The following is a 16,284-nucleotide window of genomic DNA, read 5'->3' on the forward strand; positions in this document are numbered from 1 at the left end:
GTAGCTTGAAGCCTAATGTTATGTATCACAGTAAATGATACAAGTAACTGCTGCTGGCACAGAATACATATACCTAATAACTCAAACTTAATTCTTAAATATTGACAGAGCCACCAAATAGAATGCAAAAGACTGAGGTTTCATATGTTTAAACTCACAGACCACCACAGGTGTGTCCCACGAGAGTTAAATGTTTTTTACGGCAAAATGAACTTGCTCATTGTGTTCTAACGGTCAAATTAGGACAGAGTAAATCTGTCAGCATCTTAAACAACTTAATTACATTAATTAAGAGCAGTTAAATTGTCATTCTACTGTAAGCAGTTGCTTGCAATTGATATGGGCCCCAAATCTTTAAGGGATAGGCTAATAAGAATACTGACACTGTGCTTGCTCTACCAACTCAGCAGATGTGGTTGTTGTTGATCAGAGCGATAGAGACAGCACATTTGCATTTGCTACTGCTATTCTATCCTCTTTTGGGACTTTTGTAGAAGTCTTAGGGATTACTGATAGTATTTTCTGATATTCTAAATGTATGTGGATTAAGTTATATTGCTATTGTGTAAACAGGTCCAACAATAAAGGTGACTTTATTATTTCACACCTATCTCCTGGGTGGCTGTTTGGAAAAGAATCCAATCTCATGAAGGGGTGGTAATACTGAGACTCAGTATTCAGGTAATACTATTATCTTTCATACATTGAACAGCTTGCCCTACAGCTGCCAGCTGCCAATCCTGGCTTCAGCTATCTCTATCTCTAACCTCTGGTACATGGGTGCTTTAAGGTATGGAACTAAATCAAGATAATATACCCATCACTGTGATCTGTATAAACTGGCTGGTTGGACATCATTCTTCTCTTGTATATACGTTAGGAAACTGAAATTGCTTGAACTATTGATTCATGATTTGTCTTATTTTCACTGTGGTCCTGCTTGTCAGTGCGGTATCCTTTTATATATAGGTCATATAGCAGACCCTTTTTTTCAAAGTGACTTACAGAGACTAGGGGGTGAACTATGCATCAACAACTGCTGCTACAGGATCTTACATTTAAAATATACACATTATTTACACAAAACAAATGCATACAATAGTTAGTCTGCCCTGCCACAATGTGGTACAAAGTTTTATAGTTTGATTGTTTTGATATGTCTGTTTATACATTTATTTTTTATCCAGCTAAGTTTCCAGCCTATATGGACAACTGTCCTCTATGTTACTACTGTAAGTCAGGTATAATTAATGATGGTTGACAGGATTGGAGCATGATCTAACAAAACAGTGTTAAAACCTACCTCTAATGAAGAAAGATGACCTTGATTTTTGTACTCCATTACAGGTCTTTCAAATTAAAACACAAGGCTAAGAAGAGTAATAGAGGTAGACAGTAAGAGAGAGAGAGAAATTATTGAAATTATACCTTCAAATATCTCTTTCTAACTGTCTGTCTCTCTTAAGGCACGGAGGCAATATTACACAAGTACAAATGGCTCTGTGATCCAGGAAAACATTGAGGAAACGGTGTACATGGCTGTCAGGTCACAGTTTTAATATCCTGAAACACTTTACTGACAAGATAACTTTCATCTATTTACAAGCGAAATACCTTACCTCTCAGGTGCAGGTGTGTGTGACCAAGAGCATATTGTTCTGGTGCCTGTTAGCAGGGTCCTGACAGCCCAGAAGGAATGGAACAGGGATGACTGATCACACATCAAAGAGACCTCTCACAGCTTCAAGGGATCAAAAAGTGTACTAACTATTCAAAGAAGTATTAAAATGTATACCTCACCCCAGACATACAGTACTGTGCAAAAGTTTTAGGCAGGTGTGAAAAAATGCTGTAAAGTAAGAATGCTCTCAAAAATAGACATGTTAATAGATTATATTTATCAATTAACTAAATGCAAAGTGAGTGAACAGAAGAAAAATCTACATCAAATCCATATTTGGTGTGACCACCCTTTGCCTTCAAAACAGCATCAACTCTTCTAGGTACACTTGCACAAAGTCAGGGATTTTGTAGGCATATAGTCAGGTGTATGATTAAACAATTATACCAAAAAGGTGCTAATGATCATCAATTCAATATGTAAGTTGAAACACAGTCATTAACTGAAACAGAAACAGCTGTGTAGGAAGACTAAAACTGGGTGAGGAACAGCCAAACTCAGCTAACAAGGTGAGGTTGCTGAAGACAGTTTACTGTCAAAAGTCATACACCATGGCAAGACTGAGCACAGCAACAAAACACAAGGTAGTTAGACTGCATCAGCAAGGTCTCTCCCAGGCAGAAATTTCAAGGCAGACAGGGGTTTCCAGATGTGCTGTTCAAGCTCTTTTGAAGAAGCACAAAGAAACGGGCAACGTTGAGGACCGTAGACGCAGTGGTCGGCCAAGGAAACTTACTGCAGCAGATGAAAGACACATCATGCTTACTTCCCTTCGCAATCAGAAGATGTCCAGCAATGCCATCAGCTCAGAATTATTAGAAAACAGTGGGACCCTGGTACAGCCATCTACTGTCCAGAGAAGTCTGGTCAGAAGTGGCCTTCATGGAAGACTTGCGGCCAAAAAGACATACCTCTGACGTGGAAACAAGGCCAAGCGACTCAACTATGCATGAAAACACAGGAACTGGGGTGCAGAAAAATGGCAGCAGGTGCTCTGTACTGATGAGTCAAAATTTGAAATATTGGGCTGTAGCAGAAGGCAGTTTGTTCACCGAAGAGCTGGAGTGCGTTACACGAATGAGTGTCTGCAGGCAACAATGAAGCATGGTGGAGGTTCCTTGCAAGTTTGGGGCTGCACTTCTGCAAATGGAGTTGGGGATTTGGTCAGAATTAATGGTCTACTCAATGTTGAGAAGTACAGGCAGATACTTATCCACCATGCAATACCATCAGGGAGGCATCTGATTGGCCCTGAATTTATTCTGCAGTGTAAAGAAGAACAAGGAGTCCTGGAAGTGATGGTATGGCCCCCACAGAGCCCTGATCTCAACATCATCGAGTCTGTCTGGGATTACATGAAGAGAGAGAAGCAACTGAGGTTGTCTAAATCCACAGAAGAACTGTGGTTAGTTCTCCAAGATGTTTGGGCCAACCTACTTGCCGAGTTCATTCAAAAACTGTGTGCAAGTGTACCTAGAAGAATTGATGCTGTTTTGAAGGCAAAGGGTGGTCACACCAAATATTGATTTGATGTAGATTTTTCTTCTGTTCACTCACTTTGCATTTTGTTAATTGATAAATATAAACTATTAATATATCTATTTTTGAAAGCATTCTTACTTTACAGCATTTTTTCACACCTGCCTAAAACTTTTGCACAGTACTGTATAAGTGGAGAGATAAAGGGCCATATGTTGAGTATAAACAAAACGTGCAACAAGTGTATCTTTACAATATGTACAAGTTTCAGAGCAAAACTTGTAGGTTTCATAAATAAAAATAATCGTTGACGGAAAATTACTGTATTCCTTCAAATTTAAGCCGCAGGCCAAATTTCCAACCTTCAATTCGAGGAAAAAAATAAAACATCAAATAAAGCTGCATTTACAAAGATACAACCTCAATTACGCATATTGGAAAACAATTGCATTACAGTCATACGCTGCTTGTCATTTCCAGTCATGATTACTCACAACTGTTTTTCTCCCTTTTTGTGTGGCATGTCGAAAATATGAGGGTCTGATCAGCATTTCCGATTGGTCCAAGTTGGTATTGTTTTTTAGAAAAACGAAATGAGGAAATTATGAACGCTTCCTTTCGAATTCCTCAGGAAGCTAATGACGCTTCTTTTAAAACGGCGGCATGTATGTCATGGCTGATTCGAGATCGGACAGTGACGTCTTTGTTTCCCTTTCTCGGCAACCAGTCACGTTGATGTTTGTGTTCTTGGGTAATCGCATCATTTGCTGGTGATTTTTATACACACATCACTATACTCACATTTTTTAAAAGACAAATTGGTTTAAAAAGTGTGTCTTAAATTCTAAGGAAAGCGGTACTTGTTTTTTACATCCCAAAAGGCAAAATCGTTCTTAACAGCAACAGTGTCTTCACTCCTGTTCATCAGATTAGCCAGCACTGGTATTTTTCAAAGCTAAAGATTATGCTTTATGCAAAGGCCAACATGCAGCTCTGTGGCGTAGCGTCCCAAACAAGGCTGGTCTGTGCCCTTGAAATATTAGACCCAGACATAGAAAATGCAGGTTAAGTGTTCTTGCCCACTTTTAATGAACACAAAAAGTAAACCAAAACACAAAACTCTTCCAAATAAACAAAACACACCAAAGCTATGGCTATCACGGTGCTTTCTTTCTTTTCTTTTTCTCTTTCCCTTTCCACTGTCTTCTGTCACAAGCTATACCAACCCCAAGTAGACGAGAATTTGAAGCTGTGACGTGGTGCCCACCCCTTGTGCATATGTTATGTATTATTATTATTATTATTATTATTATTATTATTATTATTATTATTATTATTATTATTATTATTATTATTATTGTGTTTATGTGCGGATGAAAGAAAGCCGCCCAATATTATTATTTATTATTATTTGAGACCGGCAAAAATCCGGTCTCGTAAAGTGTAGCAAGCATGGATGGGGGTAAATTCTCCACCCCAATAAAACCTGTGGGAATGTGGCTGGAGCCATGATGAGGAAATTTATTAATGGGTAATTAAGTCTTCAGCCACAGATTCAAAATACCCACTCCGGGCTCGTGGTTGTTGGAGAGTAGGAGAATCATAGCGAGAGCGAATGCTACCAGCCAGAGATTAAAAGGTACTCACTCTAAAGTAAATATGCATTACTGTTTATTGTTTGTTTCGGACAATGTGCCCATTTCTTTGTGTAGTTTTGTTTCAATATGTATTTTTATATCTATTAAATGCGAGCGCAGCAGCGACGTTTTGCCCCGTAAAACATGTTTGTATTTCATTTTTTTTTCTGACGTCGCCACCCACATGCCACACAAAGCTCCTTCCTCTAACCACTGGGCCAATATATTCTGACCTATATAGTTGTTAAATCTGCAGACGACACAAAAGTAGGAGGAGTGGCAAACACTGTTGCAGCAGCAAAGGTCATTCAAAATGATCCAGACAAGATTCAGAACTGGGCAGACACATGGCAAATGACATTTAATAGAGAAAAGTGTAAGGTACTGCACGCAGGAAATAAAAATGTACATTATAAATATCATATGGGAGATACTGAAATTGGAGAAGGAATCTATGAAAAAGACCTAGGAGTTTTTGTTGACTATAAAAAAGGCTAACAAGATGCTCGGATACATTGTGAAAAGTGTTGAATTTAAATCAAGGGAAGTAATGTTAAAACTGTACAATGCACTAGTAAGACCTCATCTTGAATATTGTGTGCAGTTCTGGTCACCTCGCTATAAAAAAGATATTGCTGCTCTAGAAAGAGTGCAAAGAAGAGCGACCAGAATTATTCCGGGCTTAAAAGGCATGTCATATGCAGACAGGCTAAAAGAATTGAATCTGTTCAGTCTTGAACAAAGAAGACTACGTGGCGACCTAATTCAAGCATTCAAAATTCTAAAAGGTATTGACAGTGTCGACCCAAGGGACTTATTCAGCCTGAAAAAAGAAACAAGGACCAGGGGTCACAAATGGAGTTTAGACAAAGGGGCATTCAGAACAGAAAATAGGAGGCACTTTTTTACACAGAGAATTGTGAGGGTCTGCAATCAACTCCCCAGTAATGTTGTTGAAGCTGACACCCTGGGATCCTTCAAGAAGCTGCTTGATGAGATTTTGGGATCAATAAGCTACTAACAATCAAACGAGCAAGATGGGCCGAATGGCCTCCTCTCGTTTGTAAACTTTCTTATGTTCTTATGTTCTTATATTATTATTGTATGATTTTCTTACTTAAGCTGTTTTTGTTTGGCTGAGAGTTTTGTTTTGCTTGTGTAAACTGCGATGCTCTGCTGTAGAACATGCTGCATTCACATGCCTGCACAGGTTACGCTGTTATTCTTTGGAGAGAAATTGGTTCAAAGTCGTCCCCATTTAATTTTTTTTTTTTTTTTTTTACTGACAAGATGAAATTTCGAAAGGTGTATCTCCAGGTCTCTTTCAGGTATCAGGTAAAATTCTCTCGTTTCTCCCACTGAACGCAAATATGACTTTGAGGTTTATGTCAGTAAGTGTTTTTCTTGTATATTAATTTAATTGTTCTTTTAAAAATGTTTCTTTAATTTGTTTTTGATGTAAAACTATATATTTAATTTTCAATATCTTTGTTTTGAATGTAGCCTATTATTGCCTGCTTTATAGTGCTTGCTTTAATTAATGATAAATACGGTGGCTGTTAAGATAACTCGCCCCAGGCAGGCACTCCATTGAAGAAGGTGATGACGCAAGGTGGAGTTTGATATGAAAAATCTTAATCATATTCATACATATGAATATAACTAATACCAGGATAATTATTTTTCCAGTTTAGGGGGTCTGTTGCCATGGTAACATAGAAATATATATATATATATATATATATATATATATATATATATATATATATATATATATATATATATAGACACACACACACACACACACACACACACACACACACACACACTTACTTTAGATTTTTAAGGCTTTTCAATGAAACGGAAGACTTAGTTTGTAAGAAAATATATGCATGCTAATTAAAGATTTTGAGATTGGGGGTAGCTTTGATGTTCTAAGAAGATTATTCCACTCTTTTAGGGCACATCATTGTGCAGAGGTTTCAACCGTGGGAGCAATTTAACTAATAGATTATGAAGGACTGAATTCTTTAAAACATTTAGGATGGATTAGGCTAGACCCACCCGAAGTGGCAAGACACAGTACTTTAATCTGATGCCCATATGAGACAATGGAAAGGTTTCTAAATTCAAGGCATTATCTCTTGACTGTTTGACTTCAGCATGTCCCAAATAAAAGCATGCAAGCTTTGAATTGATTATTAACCACTGAGGAAGTGAAATGTTATGGAGCATATCTTTACAAACTAGAAATAAAACATTTTTCGCTGCACAAATCTGATTGCCAGAAATAATTTTAGCAGTATGTAGTTCAAGCTTAATATATAATATACTAGTACAGTAGTCTGTGCCTAAGAGAACACCCCTCTGGAAGCAAGCAAAGTGTTCTTATAGCCAAAGTGTTCTCTAAGATGGAGTTAGCTGCCACACAATATGAATCAATAAATAAACAAATACATATTAATTACTTGTCATGATGCACGTGCATCAACATATGAACAGAATAAGTAAAAGCAAAACAATAGGCAAGTGCATGTCAACAGCGGTTCTGGAGAGATTTGAACAAATTAACGATTTGCTATCGGTGCCAAGAAGGTGTTCTTTTAAGCAAAGTTCCTGTTCCTTTACCTGGAGCATTTACAATGGGAAAACTGTTTTACCACAAGGATGTTCTCTTGGGAGGCGTTCCGATATGTGGAGACCTACTGTATTTACAAAAAACACATTTCTGTGTCCTATAATGGACATATCACGGTGATATATTGTTCTACGTAGTCACACTTGTTTTGATGTTGACAAAGATATCACTGGATACAGCAAAGGCAAAGCAATGCATTTGTTTTAAAAAATAACAGGGTTCTGTAAGGTCACAATTATAACACAAAATGAAAATGTCAGTTGCACTGCCACTGCACTGTAAACACTACAGCTTGATAAGAAAGGAGATATAGAACACCTTACTTGCTGACATCTTTATTTTTTCAGTAAGACAGCAAATAATACAACACTCCAAACTAATCAGCCAATTGGCCTTTGATGTCCTTCATTTAGTGACAAATCAACCTTCTGCTTCATTATATTTAAATTCTATCCTGCTTTCACCTACAGGATTACCTGACTGTCTCCACATTGCAGCACAGCCTAACATTTAGATTCTCCCTACATGTGGCCAGGCAATGGGAAACGTTTATTGCCAGGACGAGCCTGCTAGTGTGAGAAGGAAGTGTCCTGAAGGTTTCATTTAATTTAACAAACTTTAGGCTTTTCTTTAAAGGTCACCAAAAAGCTATGAATTCAAGGACACCCTGAGCTTAAAAAGACAGATAGATGGATACACTTGCTTGGTCTTTTGTGTATCAGGATAGACACCATCTGTTTTTAATATTGTTTTAATGTTTTTGCTTGGTTATCGACTGCCCTCTATCACAAATGGTAATGGTTGCTACTCAAATATGTTCCTTCAAGTTTAATAATAATCACTGTGACAAGTTTTCCATTGCTGACGTGTGTCAGACAAATTATATACAGTAGTACATGTCTGAAATTTTTTCAGCTGAGAAGCCATATGCAGGAAGATCACAAGCCTGTATTTCTGTGGCGCTGTATTTGACGTTTATCTTACCATTCATCATGTTTAAGCAATGACCCTGAAGGCAGCTAAAAGATCCTGCCCTTTAAAGGTGTGTCATCCCCTTTGACCTTTGTATCCCTTATCCACGAATGACCAAGTGTCTTTCTTTGAATTTCAGGTAAACATTTGGCAATCGCAGTTATCATGGCCTGTATATACCAACCAGCTAAAGAGAATTCACAACAAGATTTATATAAAAAACTATGAATACATGCCCTTTCTTATTTGACCCCCTATATATATATATATACATATATATATAATATATATATATATATATATATATATATATATATATATATTATATATATATATATATATATATACCTTATATATCTATATATGTATATATATATATATATATATATATATATATATATGTGTGTGTGTGTGTGTGTGTGTGTGTGTGTGTGTGTACGTAGCCTTATGGCTGAGGCTTACACCCTACACACTGCACATTAATTGAATGTGCATTCAATTCATTGTAATTATTGTTTTTTTTATTTTGTTTTTTTTTAAGAGTTTAGAAAAATTGCCTCGAATCTCAAGTCTGTGAAATTCAAGTAACTGAAATGCATTGGAAAGTATTATTCCCATCTTAAACATTTTCAATATTATATGCTATGTAGCAAAAGCTACCATTGCTTCAGTATTATTCAGTGATTAACCACATATGTAACATCACCCTGTTACAGATCCCTACACTAAAGTGTTAACTCTTTATATTCAGTACAGAAAATCACATTTTCAGATTTCTCATGATAATCCATATTTACAGTAATTGAAACAACTGAATAGTTTAAATACATTTTTGGCAAGTCTAATCTTTTGCATTTAACAGATATTAAGGTTCAAATGCTACTTAATGTCTTGCACAGAAGAGGAATTACACCGGGATTGCACATTGTAAGCAATTTATCAAGAGAATATAACTAATTGAATCTTACTTACCAGCCTTCTCCTTTTCTGATACCGCAAGTATTGTCTAAAAAAAAACAAAAAAAAAAAGTTTTTTTTATTTTTTTTATTGAAAACAAGTTGGTACTTTATTGCTCACAAAATGTGTGTGTAATTATATATATATAATATATATATATATATATACAATCTCCACACTGCTGTGCAAAAGTCTTAGACATGTTGCATTTTTCTACTCTGATGCAGTTTACTCAAAGCCTCCACTAGTGTTTTCTATAACAACCTTGTCGTGCATAGAGAAGGAAAAACATTGAGTGAAATAGCTTGCATCACTCAATTTTGTGTGGTATCCAAAGCACAATCAACAATTACAGAGAAACATCATCTGTAATTGACAAACCCAGGACTGGAAGACCCAAAAAGCTGTCTAACAAGGATGAGCAACACAAGATAACAAGATAATATCCTTAACACTAGAAGCCCAGCGGCTGTCATTTTGGTGGTTTTTGGTTTTAAAATGTAATTTTCTCCAGTCGGGTAACACACGTGGGGCTGCGCGTTCACGTACCTTTCTGACCGTATGTATTAAATATTCTCACAAAGCATGAAACACAGGAGTGCAGAAATAAAGGAGATATATTACATTATACCTAAAAGCCCCGGGAGCAGTCACATTGATGGCCACACAGAAAACAATTGTATTTTGATTATACAGAATGGTATTCTACTTTTTATTTTTATTTAGCAGTACGCAATGTGTTTAGCTGCACTCTGATTAGTCTCTACTCTCTGCCTGAGTGAATAACTGACAGTCTATTGTTTTCAATCAGCCTTTTGAAGGCTGGCACCTGCTTGCCAGCTGTGCTGCTTTGGTCAGTCGATTAGCATCAGGACTAGTGAAAATAAATACCAGAGACCGTGGAGTTTTATTACGCAACAAAATATGGAGTTGATGTTTTGGATCAGATGGCACGGTGGTCTATTTAGGTGTTTTACAATGTATTGGACCTAGCAGCGTTGAAGTCCTGTGTACTTTGCAAAGAATGCATGGAGAAGAATTTAACAAGGAGAGAAGGTATTTTACAGTTAGCACAGGAACTTCCCAAGAAGCATTTGGAACAGAGGGAGTATGCCAAGCGTGTACCCGCAGCTGAAGCTGGCAACCCCCTTGAGAGCCGCAAGAGAAACCAATGCCAGGTTGGCAAGTGCAATAAAAATTAAACTTAAGACAGCTGTGCCCTGTGCAGAAAGGTGGCGTGGAGAAGCGCATTGTCTCTTGATTGTGAACAGCCTTGGACTCAGGTAAAGGAATACCCTTTTGTTGAAATGTTTTTTTTTTTTTTTCTAAGTTTATTAATCTACATTGTTCAGTTGCTTTTGCTCATCTGATAATAAACCAATTGCTGTTAAAAAGTAAAAAATGTATTGCTATCGTTTCAGTTTTATAAAGATGTATGTTGTAAACCGATGTCTGTTCAGATGTTTATTTATTTACATTTTCTTATTTTGATTTGTAAAATAAAATAATTCGTTCTGTTCGATATTTTATTTTAAAACACTTAAACTCAAAATCAATTATTGTAAAGTGACATTGGTTTTATGTTGGGAAATATTTTTATGAAAAATAAAAAACTGAAATATCTTGCTTGCATAAGTATTCAACCCCAACACATCAATATTTGGTAGAGCCACCTTTCGCTGCAATAACAGCTTTAAGTCTTTTGGGGTAAATATGTACCAGCTTTGCATACAGTGTCGGAGTGATTTTGGCCCATTCTTCTTGGCAGATTTGCTCCAGGTTGTTCAGGTTGGTTGGACGATGCTTGTGGACCACAATTTTCAAATAGTGCCACAGATTCTCAATGGGATTGAGATCAGGACGTTGACTGGGCCACTGTAGGACATTCACCTTTTTGTTCTTGAGCCACTCCAGTGTTGCTTTGTCCTTGTGCTTGGGATCATTGTCCTGCTGAAAGGTGAATTTCCTCCCAAGCTTCAGTTTTTTAGCGGACTGAAGCAGATTCTCTTGCAGTATTTTCCTGTATTTTGCACCATCCATTCTTCATTCAACTGTAACAAGATGCCCAGTCCCTGCTGATGAGAAGCATCCCCACAGCATGATGCTGCCACCACCATACTTCACTGTAGAGATGGTGTGTCTTGAGGCATGGGCAGTGTTAGATTTGTGCCACACACAGCGCTTTGAGTTTTGGCCAAAAAACTCTATCTTGATCTCATCTGACCACAAAATCTTTTCCCACATCGCAGCTAGGTCACTCTCATGCTTTCTGGCAATCTCCAGACGTGCTTTCAGATGGTACTTTTTGAGTAATGGCTTCTTTCTTGCCACCCTTCCATACAGGCCAGTGTTATGCAGAGCTCTTGATATGTTTGACAGGTGCACCAGTACTCCACTCCTACCCACTGAACTCTGTAGCTCCTTCAAAGTGATTGTTGGCCTCTTTGTGGCTTCTCTCACAAGTCTCTTTCTTGTTTGAGCACTGAGTTTTGAGGGACGGCCTTTTCTTGGCAGTGCCTGGGTGGTGTGATGCAGCTTTCATTTCCTGACTATTGATCCAACTGTGCTCACTGGGATATCCAAACACTTGGATATTATTTTGTACCCTTTCCCTAATCTATGCATTTGTATTACTTTATCTCTAACTTTTGTAGAATGCTCTTTGATCTTCATTTTCCTTCAGATTCACAGCCTTACCAATGATCCTTCAACAGTGGGGTTTTTATCCAGAAAATGTGACAGCAACTTTAATGGTTCACAGGTGGAGGCCAATGGTAAGGTAATTGTGTCTTCATTAGGGCAATTTCTTTCATCTGTGCAAACTGGGGTTGAATACGTATGCAAGCAAGATATTTCAGTTTTCTATTTTTCTTAAAAATATTTCCCAACGTAAAACCAATGACACCTTTCAATAATTGATTCTGAGTTTCAGTGTTTAGAAATAAAATATCAAACAGAACGAAATTTCAATGTACCATTTGGAATTCGTTAATATGAGAGAATTGGTCAGGGGTCTGAATACTTTTGCAAGCCATTGTGTGTGTGTGTGTGTGTGTGTGTGTGTGTGTTGTGTATTATATATATATATATATATATATATATATATATATATATATATATATATATATATATATATATATAAAGCATTATGCTTCAAGTGTTGTTTGGATGTTGTGGCGATGTCAAATAAAAAAAAAAAAAAAAAAAAAATATATATATATATATATATCTGACTGTTTCTCCTTTCGTTATACTATTTACAGTGTTTTGAATACAGCCATCAGAAAGACTGCTGCAGGGCTTCTAGGTATGAGTATATCTCTGGTCCTTCTAGTGTTAAGGAACAGAACGAAGACAAGCGCTGAATTGACAACAGAGCTGGCAGAAAGCACAGGTGTCATTGTCCATCAAATCAACAGTACGAAGAAGAAGATCACTCTTAAAATCAGAACTTAAAGGATGTGTTACAGTAAGAATACCTCTGTTAAGAAAGGTGAACAAGACAACAGAATACTAAAATATGCACAAGAACACAGAAATTGGACTATGGAAAAATGGTCAAAGGTGCCTTGGACTGTTGATGGATGGACAACGATGCCACTTTTTTTCGTCACTCTCCCACATCCAGTCGGGAGAATCTAGATTGGCCCAGAACTTGTAAAGGACGACTGGACGAAACCCGTTTTTTCAACAGTTTTGGGTGAAACTAGACTCGTCCAAATTAAAGGCATGGATGAACCAGATTCGCCCAGCATCGATTTTTGAAGCATTGGATGAAACTAGACTCGCCCAGGCTAGTCCCAAAATTAATAATTCGGAACCACTGTATACGTATAGATAGATAGATAGATAGATAGATAGATAGATAGATAGATAGATAGATAGATAGATAGATAGATAGTGAATACTGTAATAAATATTTTTCAGGTTAAAAGTCTTTCACTGAATATATCAGCCAGGACAGTTTTCCTCTGGTCTTAAATTATTATTATTATTATTTTTTTAAATGCATTTTGGTGTATATGAACAATGTGTTTGTGAACAACAGTGTATATCCTAGGTAGACCAATATTTGAATAAAACTAACCAATCAACCAACAAACAAACACATGTATAGTCATTGCATCAAACCTTTTTACCAGTAGTATATTTTTTTCACTGTTGATTTATTTTGTTTACCCACATGGGAAATACATGACATTTCAAACTTTAGGAATAACCAAGTAGTTATTAGAGAATATGGCATGATGGTTGGTTTAATTTGACATATTGGTATTCAAATAATGTGGGTAACTTTATAATAATGGGGGAAAAAAAAAAAACGTAATTAAATATAAAAGTATGGTAACTGCAGGAACCCAAATCAACATGCCCACTTATAAACTGACTGCCTAATATTCTTACAACTTTATTTATGTATTTACAGTATAAGATTTACAATCTCGAAAAACTACTCACTTCTAAATCTTTTGTAGTCATTTTTATATTACTTTAGTATAAATACATGTTAATTTGGATTCATATGTTGTTTTTTTCTGACTTCATGTGAACGAAAAGACACACATTTGCCTGTTTTCCCATTGGAAATAGTGATATTTTGAAATATCACTGTCTTGGTCACAAAAGCAAAGTTTGTGGGGAATAATAGCCATTTTCTATACTTTTGAGGCATAAGCAATTAGGAAATAGTACTTACTACCCAGGAACAAAAATTGTTACATAGTGTAGTTCAAATAACGTGTACATTTCATAACACCCATTAAACCCTTAAGGACATTTTACAACCATTATTTACACTGGAAAGCTTGATCCGTCAATAAATATGTTTTCTGGCTTTAAAATAAAAATAGTCATCGCAATGGCATGTATCTAACTACCCACAACCTAAAATAAGTCAAACTGGTGTTTCTGTGATTTATACAACTCTAACGAAATGGGAAAATCATGGACTCATGCAGCCTTTGGCACAAACAGTCCTCATTTATTCTCTAACCTTGAAGACATCTACAATGGTGATATCAGAATACATTTTTCACATACTTTCACTCCTCAAATATGTTTTGAACACACTTAATAGGATATTTTAGTGTACACTGATAATATGCAGGTTTTAACATTTTTTTCATAAAAGAACACATTAATCGTGATACTAAACTATTTGGGGAGTTTAGTAGAAAATTTAAGTTTCCCTTCACATACAGTATCTAATATATATATATATATCTATATATTATATAATATATATATATATATATATATATATATATATATATATATTGTGGTTGTGGGATTAAGCCCTGTTTTATTTGTGTGTGTGTGTGTGTAGTTGTGGTAATTCCAATATATGTATATCCTTCAGAAAGCCAAATTTTAACTAAAAAGGTGTTTAGTTAACACCAAACATTCTATACTTTAATCTGAGCTGATGTACAGCCTCCTTCCTCAATCCCATAACATTCCCTGCTATCAATGACTGTATAATAGCAATTTAGCAAGACAACCAACCCCCGTGGATAATACCCTTGTACTCCCTCTGCTATCTGGGAAACTATTACTGTAACTGCTCACATCTAGGTGCTTCTCTGACGCCACCCACACCTCCTCCTCCCTCAAACAAGCTACAGTTCTTTAGAACTATTATACAGTGAGGGAATGCAACTTCTGCCACTTGCAATAAAGATATGTATTGCCTACTGTACCCTATAAAGGCAAACTAAAATATTGCATGGGCTCTAATGAGAATGACTACTTAAGAAGATTTTCCTTCAATTGCATCTGCTGGACGGAACATTTCCAATGACCTCCACCTTTCAGTTAAAGTAATTTCCAAGTTTTCACATCTTTACTAATAGGTTCATTTCCCGTTATTTACTTCGCATAGCTTACTGATTGGTTTCACAACATGTTCACAGGCAAAGAAATAAAACAATACATGTTAAAACAATTGTGAAGATGCACTCAAACCACATACAAGTATGGAACTTCTGAAGAAAGAAGATTTAAAACAAATTCAAATGGAATGCATGGGACTTTTCTTGACATTTGACCTTAGGCTCTACAAATGACCTCAACCCTTGACTTGGTTTTAATCCAGAGGCCCTGGAAAAGATTAAAAACCTGCAGAACATTCAAAATTCCAAAATGGGAAGACCGTTTTGTATTTGAAACTTGTTAACGTGTTAAATTTAAACCAAGTGTCCAGAGCTAAATCTTGTCGTGTGTGGCATAACTACCTCCCTGAAGGCTTTCTCTAACCTGTTATACTGAGAACATTTGGACCTTGCCTTACACTCACATTCACCTCATAAAACCACATGCGATATACAATGCATCCGTTCAATTAAATTATTCAGGCAATGAAGTCAACACACTTAATGGTATGCTGGATAAAACTAAATTCAACCCAGTCTGGCTATCTTCTGCAACACAAAGGCAATTCAAACAGCCATATAGTATATAGATTTTTTTTTACTAAACAAGTTTACATGCAAAGTATTAAAATTATAATTGGTTAAAGTTAACTTTTTTTAATTAAAAACATTGATTTCTGATTTATAATTGTACTACTTATTTTGACATGCCAATGCTGTTTTCGATGACCATCTTGGGCTGGGATCTTAACTCAGCTTTAAGAATCTGCTTCAAAAGGCATTCTTATTACAATATAGATATATCACCTGAGGATTGAACCCCCGTCTCCAGGTTCAGAGACAAACATGCTGTTTACAGTGGTATTCCAGGAAAGCCAGACTCAATTGGCACAACAAGAATGAGATTATATTACTCAATTTATTACAGTTAAAGTTCCTTATACATGACATTAAAGTTCCTTATACTTTTCCTTAAATATCACGTACTGTTTATACAATAAAGACCACAATAGTCCAAACTTTTACTACAGTAATATGGTAACCAGAAT

General features: G+C 36.2%; 1 protein-coding gene across 1 annotated transcript in view; it reads right to left on the reverse strand.

Moving 5' to 3' along the window:
- LOC121298280 (rho GTPase-activating protein 7-like) overlaps window positions 1-16,284 on the reverse strand; it is a 150,281-nt gene that overhangs the window by 72,412 nt on the left and 61,585 nt on the right. The window contains exon 5 of the mRNA XM_041225320.1: window positions 9,380-9,413. Coding sequence (XP_041081254.1) covers window positions 9,380-9,413 — 34 coding nt within the window. The remainder of the gene's footprint in view (window positions 1-9,379; window positions 9,414-16,284) is intronic.

The sequence above is a fragment of the Polyodon spathula genome, chromosome 2 (assembly GCF_017654505.1).
Source record: "Polyodon spathula isolate WHYD16114869_AA chromosome 2, ASM1765450v1, whole genome shotgun sequence".
Classification (NCBI taxonomy): domain Eukaryota; kingdom Metazoa; phylum Chordata; class Actinopteri; order Acipenseriformes; family Polyodontidae; genus Polyodon; species Polyodon spathula.